Below are 9,428 nucleotides of genomic sequence, written 5' to 3'. Positions count from 1 at the left end.
TATGTTCACTCAACGTCAAATGAAAAGTTGAGTGAACATTAAAATTCAACTTGAGAATGTATGTTGTTTCAGCTATATGCTAAACATTTTTGCAAACTCACAATCCTATTGCAGTCTGGTGCCTTACAATTGTACATGGATTCAACTGTTTTATAGTGCAGGGAGACAAAATACACCTCTCAACTCAAAGTGCAATGTCGCCTAGTTTAATTTCAACACAGGTGTATAGCGAGATAAAGTCAAGTTGAATTTGAAATGTGTTGATTGATCCATAAACTTGTATTACAATGATGAGACTGCTTATCATTTTTCTAAGGAGTCGAGGAGGCTTTGTTTATCAAATCAGATCAATGATCACTCACACGGCCAAAGTCAAAGAAGAGAAGATGAGAAGTGGAATACAATACAGTTGACCATTGCGATGTAGATTAGTTGCCCTTGGCTGGGAAGCTGATCCTAGATCTGTGCCTACAGGCAAGTAGCGGGGAAGATATGAGGGGAGGGGTTCTCAATTGTAGACACCTTTAGTTAGTTAATGAGTGCAGGGCTGGATAGATGGGGGTATAAAGACAAGCAGGGAGCTGTGGCTGACTCTACTGTCACTGTCTTATAGTCACCATGTCTTTCTCAGGGAAATACCAGATGGAGTCACATGACAACTTTGAGTCTTTCATGAAGGCTGTTGGTAAGTCTTGCAGCTGGGTTTGTACATTTGATTAGACTTGGGGTGTACATTTCAGAAGTTGTACTCCTTTCAGTAATGAAGATCAATGGTGACTGCTAATGCAATGGGTACTTGAAATGGTGTTAGATTTAACAACAAATTTATATATATTTTTTGAACTTAACACCGCTAGTTTGGTTTGGGCTAACTATTTTGAACTTCCAGCACCAATGGGATTGTTAAATGATTTGCCTAGGCATTAATAATTTATTGTGTCATTGAGATTCAAACCTATGCTCTTCTGTCCTCTATCCGTGGAATTAATCCACTGTGCCACCAGGATGGAGTTGTCATGCATTAGTTTTGTAACTCATTGAAAGTGGATAACTTTAATCTATTCAGACCATTTCAACAGGAACAAGCACTCATTAAGATCAGGTGTGGCCATCACACTTAAGAGAAGATGGCGTTTGTTGAAGCTGAGAACGGAATGTGTTTTGATTAATGTTTTTGTATGGCAAGTTCTTAGTGTTCTGAGAACATGACTTTAACTGTAACTATGAGAACCTACAGAACATTATGCTGAGGTACTGACATTCCCACAGGAGAATATTTAAAGTCAGCTGAACAACTTGAGAACATTCCCAATGTAAAATGACTAATGTTCCTCGAACTTTGCCTTAAATTAAATGTTTGAACTTTCAGGAAATATTCTGATCAAATAATGAAATGCCAAGAAAATAACATTTTGTCAAATTCCTTAATGAGAATGTTCCAAAGCCAAGCACCTGTCCTGCACCATTGGCAGAATGTGGTCTGCAAAATAACCAAGCCCTAAAACGTATGGTCCTCAGAATGTTATGTGCAAGCTGGGAATGCATTCAGATCATTGTGTTGCCATATTATAGTGCATCAGCGCTTTACTTCAGTAGTAATAATTCATTTACTTTTTGTAGTACTGCAAAGCACCGTATATGACTCTCTCGCTGCCGCAAACATGTAGGTCTCCCTGATGAGCTTATCCAGGAGGGCAAAGACATCAAGAGCATCTCTGAGATTGAGGAGACTGGAGACCACTTCAAGGTGACTGTCACCACAGGGACAAAGATCCTCACCAACTCCTTCACCATTGGCCAGGAGACGGAGCTCGAGTCGCCGACCGGGAGAGGGTCAATGTGGGTGGCGCATGTCACAACCCAACCATGAGTTTCATACATGTAGCCTGGGTTTATCCATCTCCCTACATATACAGCCAGTATCTAACTAAACTAAAAGTTCAGCTGATGTGGGGTCACTATGGTTAGTTCAGGTCCCAGTGATGTTGTGGGAGGACTGACTTTCGTTGGCAGAATCTCCTCTGCTCTCCAGGGACTGGGGGCACAGTTGCGTCTCAAAACCAACTCACACACCTGATGCACACTGTCTCTCTTTTTTCTCCATATATGGCCATCCAACTTGGGCCTGTTAAATTGGTCCTAGTTGGTGACCACTGCTTTCAGATCTAACCGTTGACCTCTCCTGTTTCAGTCTGTGGTGATGAGGGAAGGTAACAAGCTGACGGCCATCCTGAATGGGATCGAATATGTCACAGAACTTACAGACGCAAACACCCTCGTCAACGTGAGTCTGGGGCATATGGCTGGGGGTTTCACGAAGCGACACAATTTCAGGGTTAATTTATACCATTAACAAAATGGTTAGTCTATGACAGTGCCGTGAATGCAATTCAACAGTTTGCTGCCGCCGATGTTCTAATTACATGCTGACCCCACCGCTCGCGTCGCAAAATAAACGTACGTGTTATTCAATCATTGCACCCACACTGCTCGCGCGCCTCAGCAAGCATCTGCGTGGCCAGGTGCTAAAATAGAAATTGGTTCTATTTGATGTGCTGCAAGTCTGGCCTCTCCAATCTCCTCGTTGGTTCTTAGGAGCATATACCCATGTGGGTGATTGAAAGATTAACTTTAAGGTCCACACTCTGGTGAGTTGTAACGTTGGTTGTCAACCGCCATATAAAGGAGGCGAGATGATGAGAAACATTCGGTTTTCTGTGGCTTAATTGTCAGAGTAGAGGACCTTGTGCATTTCAGGTAAAATAACAACCCAATGTTTATATACTAGGACAAATTAGCTAGCTAGCTAAATTGCCATAAATATGAAATGCTTTTTGCCCCAAATATAACTGTTTCGGAGTTTGATATTTCAACCTGCATGTCCTGATCGCTTCTAGTGTGGGTGAACAAAATCAACGTGAGAACGAACGCGTCCGGTTTGGTAAGCATAGTGTACTGGCATGGATTTATTGAGTGTAATGATTACAGATGCTTTCTCTTTTCAGACCATGACTCTGTCTGGCATGTCATACAAGAGGACCAGCAAACGAATGTGAAGATCTACTGCACTCTTTGGCTTAATAAATGTGAAAGGCATTGAATGTCTGGTCTCAGCATTTCATATCAATGGGTAGAACTTCAGGGGAAATTTAAGTTTGTAATAATGAGGCAAGGTTTGAGTTGGATGAATGTGGGATTCAATAGAATAGCGTAGTTCCGTGAACACTACACTGGGGCCAAAATGGATTTTCTACATTTTAATGTGACTGCTTTATAGCAAATGTCAACCCAGCAGTGTAGAAATGAAGGCTTTGGTAGTTCCATCTAGTCTGTTGCAATATGGGTCAGAATCCTACCACATTGGGTGCATCAGTTTAAAAGCAGATTCCTCAATTTCCAGTTACTTTTGAAAATCAACTTTAAGGCAATGTTTTTGGACATTGCTTTCACTAGTTCCACCCCAGTGTAGCTGACAAGGGGCTAAAGGTGCACCATTTGAGGGTGACTGGTTTCCCAGCTACAGTGTGGTTGGAAAAGCTAAGGACCCTGGGACTAAACACCTCCGTCTGCAACTGGATCCTGCACTTCCTGACGGGCCGCCCCCAGGTGGTAAGGGTAGGTAACAACACGTCTGCCACTGATCCTCAACACTTGGGCCCCTCCTGTACTCCCTGTTCACCCACGACTGCGTGGTTAAACATGACTCCAACACCAAGTTTGAGGTGCACCACAACACTAGTGGTAGGCCTGGTCACTGACTGATGAGACCTGGCAGTGTGGTGCCTCTCCCTCAATGTGAGCACAACAAAGGAGCTGATCGTTGACTACAGGAAAAGGCGAGCTAAACAAGCCCCCATTAACATCAACAGAGCGAGTTTCAAGTTCCTTGGTGTCACATTACCAATGAACTATCATGTACCAACACACCAAGACAGTTGCTAAGAGGGCACAACACCTTTTCCCCCACCACCTTTGTGTTGTGCACTGCTACTCGCTGTTTATCTATGCATTGTCCCTTCACATATGTACAAATTACCTCCACTAACCTCTACCCCCGCATATTGACTTGGTACCGATAGCCTCGTTATTGCTACTTGTGTTTTTACTTGATTTGGTAAATATTTTATCTTAACTGCTTTAAGGGCTTGTAAGGTGTACACTTGTATTTGGCGCATGTGACAATTTGATTTGACGTGTCATGGACGTAGGAATTGAAGGGTAGATTTGTCTGAAATATTTGTATAATGTGAGGTCACTACTGCCGGCTGTTAGTTTCTTGACACCTGCCGCCATAGGTTTGTTCATGCTTATTGGCTAGTTCTTCAGGGCCTCCTCCTGTGTGTAGAAAATGATACTCATTCTACTTAAATATCCGTTACTCAAACTGTCTTCATAAGCTAGGCAGGATCATGTCGTAAAGATGCATTTTAATCTTGCAGCTCATCCTGTGTGAGTTTCATGTCTTATCTCAAGGTCTTGGTGTGGGTTCACTGCAGGATGGCATAGGCCTTACACATGCAGTGTCCCACCTATTTTCCCTGCCTTCATTGTTACCATCCCCAGAGCGGTTTTAGGATGGTATAGTTTACTGTCAAAGTAATATTGATCCATTTATACTGCACAAATATAAACACAACGTCAAGTCTTTTCATGTGCTGAAATAAAAGGTCCCAGAAATGTTCTCAAAGTGCACAAATTTGTATACATCCTTGTTAGTGAGCATTTCTCATTGTAATAAGATAATCCTTCCACCTGACAGGTGTGGCATATCAGGACAATAAAAGGCCACTAAAATGTACAGTTTTGTCAATGCCGCAGATGTCTCAAGTTGAGAGTGTGCAATTGGCATGCTGACTGCAGGACTGTCCACCAGCGCTGTTGCCAGATAATGAAATGCTAATTTCTCTACCATAAGCCACCTCCAACGTTATTTTAGAGAATTTGGCAGTACGTCCAAGCGGCCTCACAATCGCAGACCATGTGTTACCACACCAGCCTAGGACCTTGACAGCTTATTAAACAGGAGTATTTATGTCTGTAATAAAATCGTCTGTCTAGTCTATAATGACTAAAAAGTAGACTCACTCCCCACATCAGGGCTTTTTAGGTTTTATGCTGGGGGGCTCCGGGAATGCAAACGTGGTATGTAAGGGACATGTGGTTAGAAAAGTGAAGGTGCAATTCAAGGAGGGAGTTGACTTGTGTGTCCTGCTCCATCCTTAATTTTATATCTCAGAGGGCTGCAGTGTGGACCAATCTTGGAAGGCCGAGGTGGGAGGTGACAATCAAATCAGCCAATCAGAGGGAAGCAACTCTGGTGACATTTTCCTAAGGCTCCTGGACATAGCTGACCACAGCCTTCCTATCGAGTCCACCAATGAGCTGCAAGTGATGCTAGGGTTCCATGGGGTCACTTGAGAGATTGGATGATAGGATTTTTATTTCAAAGTTACCCACCCATTTACTGACCTCCTTCTTCAGTATATAGGCAACATCACTGGAAGGAAGGGAACTCATGTAACTCATGTAACTCATGTATGGCAAATATTGGAGTTAAATTCTTAGCTAGATGGGACCCAGGTAGTCCTGAGACATGGTCCTAGGGCTCAGGTCCTCCGGGAGGGGAGGGAGAGAGTATTAGAGGGAGCACACAAGACACCAGATAAGACAGATAAGACAGTGGACCACATCGATAGGCAGACCATTCCATAAAAATGGAGCTCTTTTGGAGAATGCCCTGCCTCCAGCTGTTTGCTTAGAAATTCTAGGGACAATAAGGAGACCTGCGTCTTGTGACCGTAGCGTACCTGCAGGTGTGTACGGCAGGACCAAATCGGAGGGATAGGTAGGATCAAGCCTATGTATTGCTTTGTAAGTCAGCAGTAAAATCTTGATATCAGCCCTAGCCTTAACATGATGCCAGTATAGAGAGGCTAGCACTGGGGTAATTTGATACAATTTTGGTAGTCAAGATTTCAGAAGCCATGTTTAGCACTAACGGAATTTTATTTAGTGCTTTATCCGGATACCTGGAGAGTAGAGCATTTCAGTAGTCTAATCTAGAAGTAACAAAAGCTCGTATTAGTTTTTCTGCATAATTTTTTGAAAAAAGATTACTGATTTTTGCAATGTTACAAAGATGGAAAAAAGTTGTCCTTGAAATATTCTTGATGTGTTTGTCAAAAGAGAGATGAGGGTCCAGAGTAATGCCGAGGTCAAAAGCAAATCAAATCAAATGTATTAATATAGCCCTTTGTGCATAGCTGATATCTCAAAGTGCTGTACAGAAACCCAGCCTAAAATCCCAAACAGCAAGCAATGCAGGTGTAGAAGCATGGTGGCGAGGAAAAAGTCCCTACAAAGGCCAAAACCTAGAACAGTTGAAACTGGAGCAGCATCCATCTATGGAGAAACATAAAAAATTACCTCTTTAACATTTAAATATAATCAGATTATCTCAGCGAAAATTGCTAAATGTTTTCTCTATGCCAAGCAAAAATATTTTGAGTTAGGTGACAAACCACACAAATTACTCGCCAGACAACTTCGAAAAATAAGTGAGTGACCGAATGATTCACAAAGTTAAATCTGCATCTGGGGAATTACTCTCTTCCCCCAAAGACATCAATGACAGATTCCGTCAATTTTATGAGACTCTATATACATCTAAAGCGGATCCTAACCCCTTAATTATGCAAACATTTTTGGAGGACTGTAATCTTCCTGCCCTGAACCAGGAAGATTTTAACGTCCTGAATAAGGAAATATCTCTTGATGAAATTCGAGAAACAATGAAATCTCTAAAGAGTGGCAAGACCTCGGGCCCAGATGGATACCCTGGTGAATTCTATAAAACATTCAGCAACATGCTCTCTCCCTACCTGCACAAAATGTTGGTTCAGGCCAGTGAGGATGGAGCTCTCCCTTCTACTTTGGATGAAGCGTTCATTACAGTTATACATAAGAAGGGTAAAGTTCCGGAAGAGGTAGGGTCATACAGGCCAATATCTCTCCTTAAAACAGACCAAAAGATTTTAGCAAAAACTCTGGCTAACAGGCTTAGCACTTTAATTGGCAAATTGGTCCATTCGGACCAGACCGGCTTTATCCCTAACAGAAACTCATTCTTCAATCTCAGGCGCCTCTTCAACATTATGTATTCTCAGAGGTTACCCAACGTGGACCTTGCCGTCATATCTCTTGACGCCGAAAAGGCCTTTGACCAAGTTGAGTGGCCCTATCTATTCAAGGTCCTACATAAATTTAATATTGGAGATAGGTTCATAAATTGGATCCAGCTTTTATATAGGAACCCATGTGCCAGAATATTCACTAACCAATCATTGTCGCCCGATTGAACCTTTACAGAGGGACAAGGCAGGGTTGTGCGCTATCGCCTATGCTCTTCGCCCTAATTATCGAACCACTCGCTCAGACGATTAGATCTCATGCAGCAATACACGGGTATAATACTAAAGATACTCTCAATAAGATTTCCCTTTACGCAGATGATATCCTCTCTATGTAACGGAACCCAAGGCTAGTATCCCAGCTATTCTTGATGTGATCAATTTATTTGGTACCTTCTCGGGATACAGAACAAATTGGAACAAGAGTGAATTAATGCCCATACGGTCACAAAACACCTCCTGGCTAGAACATCTCCCAGTTAACGTGTTCACGCTACACGTTCCCCAAGGGCACCCCCCCCCAAGCTCAACTCAAAAGATGGCGCACAGAATGCAAAAATATTCTTAGAAATGTTTAACCTCCACACATTAACAAGTCCAATAGCTCAAATGAAAGATAAACACCTTGTTCATCTACCCAGCGAGTCAGATTTCTAAAATGTTTTACGGCGAAAACATAGCACATATGTATATCAAACCACCACTAGGAAAACATACAATATGTAGCCACATTGTCATGCAAATAGCACAATCACAAACGCAGGATTAAAAGAAAAATAATTCACTAACCTTTTGAAAATCTTCATCAGATGACAGTAAATAGGACATGTTACACAGTACATTTATGTGTTTTTCAATAATATGCAATTTATATCCATAAATCTCCGTTTACATTGAGCCATGTTCAAAAAATGCTACAAAAATGTCCGGAGAAATTATAAATAGCTCCGACAGATAACGCCAGATAACAGCAATACACATCATAAACTTTGACTAAATATACATGTTCTACATATAGTTAGAAAGATACACTGCTTCTTAATGCAACCGCTGTGTTACATTTATTTTTAACGTTACAGAATTCGTTCACTAGGCAATATTTTGAGGCGGCGCTCAGAAATAAGCAATATTTCTCTGCTATGTTGGAGTCAACAGAAATACAAAATTACAACATAAATATTCCCTTACCTTTGATGGTCTTCGATCAGAATGTAGTGGAAGGAGTCATACTTACCTAATGTAACGTTTGGTTTCAGTTTGTGTGTCTTTGTATACAGCTTCAGCTCAAATGCACCAAATATGACTTCTGGTCACGAACAGTTGCACATCAAAACTTCAAAATTACATATTATATGTCGACTAAACTGGTCAAACTAAGTGCAGAATCAAGCTTTAGGATGTTATTAACGTACAAAACAATTGGCGATTCAAACAAAAGAACGCAACTCTCCTCAGACGATGTGGAAAAAAGAGTGCAGTGTCTTCAATTGCGCCCTGACGCGCAGCTAAATTCACGTGACACTTCATTATTTTGCCCGCCAACCGGTCAAAGCGCGAGGGATTTCCTTCATTACACGCCCCATTGAAAGAACACAGCACGCTGAAGACACAGAAACCGATCCCAGTACTGTAGCTGGTTGGGAAGGGTGGGGGCGATGTACAAAACATCATGAATCACGACGTGGCCTTATCTCCTAAATGGAAAATATTTTGAAGCCGAAACTTGGTGAGCATAAGTTTGGCATAATGGGCAGTTGGCCCTGAACAAGATGGCGTCAAGGCCTCAACGGTTTTTGAGTTATGGCCATTTTCCTGGGATTAAAGGTCCAAAATGAAAATAGAGCAATATTTTTTCCGCTTCACGTCAAAGTAAAGGAACCTCCGGTGTCAGTAAAAAAAAACAGCCATTTATCTATCATCATTTATGAGAAATCGTACAATGTCAAATTGGTGATGTTCAAAAATAGGTGTTTTTAAAAAAAAGTTGCAGCGTGTTCATACGAATCTTTGTAAAGTGTGCTTCGGAGCTCTGCGAGATTTCTGTGATTTTCTGTGATATTCTGAAATAACACACACTCACGAAACCCTCCGTAAATAAGCCAGTTCTTAACATAAAGATTTAAAACTCAAAATTCTATAATTGCCTACCCCAAGGAGGATATGTGTTCACTTTCAGCTTCCTGTGTAAACCGGAAGTGCCTTAAAATGGTGTCATAGGTGCTGTTTTGAAGGTGCTGT

The 9,428-nt window shown here is 41.7% G+C and overlaps 1 protein-coding gene across 1 annotated transcript; it reads left to right on the top strand.

Annotated features, from left to right (window-relative positions):
• Positions 1 to 618: 618 nt before the first annotated feature.
• On the top strand, positions 619 to 3,056 carry LOC135539082 (fatty acid binding protein 1-B.1-like). The gene is made up of 4 exons (XM_064964942.1): positions 619 to 685; positions 1,668 to 1,843; positions 2,192 to 2,284; positions 3,006 to 3,056. The coding sequence occupies exons 1-4, from the start codon at positions 619 to 621 to the stop codon at positions 3,054 to 3,056; spliced, it is 387 nt and encodes a 128-aa protein (XP_064821014.1).
• Positions 3,057 to 9,428: the final 6,372 nt, after the last annotated feature.

Source organism: Oncorhynchus masou, unplaced genomic scaffold, assembly GCF_036934945.1.
Source record: "Oncorhynchus masou masou isolate Uvic2021 unplaced genomic scaffold, UVic_Omas_1.1 unplaced_scaffold_3511, whole genome shotgun sequence".
Classification (NCBI taxonomy): domain Eukaryota; kingdom Metazoa; phylum Chordata; class Actinopteri; order Salmoniformes; family Salmonidae; genus Oncorhynchus; species Oncorhynchus masou.
Note: the sequence above shows the minus strand (reverse complement) of the source record. Positions and strands in the feature narration are given on the sequence as shown.

Excerpts from the sequence above, each read along its gene's own strand:
- LOC135539082 (XM_064964942.1), top strand. The coding sequence starts at position 619 with ATGTCTTTCTCAGGGAAATACCAGATGGAGTCACATGACAACTTTGAG. Across the intron at positions 686-1,667 it reads GTCTTTCATGAAGGCTGTTG|GTCTCCCTGATGAGCTTATC; the intron begins GTAAGTCTTGCA and ends GCAAACATGTAG. Across the intron at positions 1,844-2,191 it reads CCGGGAGAGGGTCAATGTGG|TCTGTGGTGATGAGGGAAGG; the intron begins GTGGCGCATGTC and ends CTCCTGTTTCAG.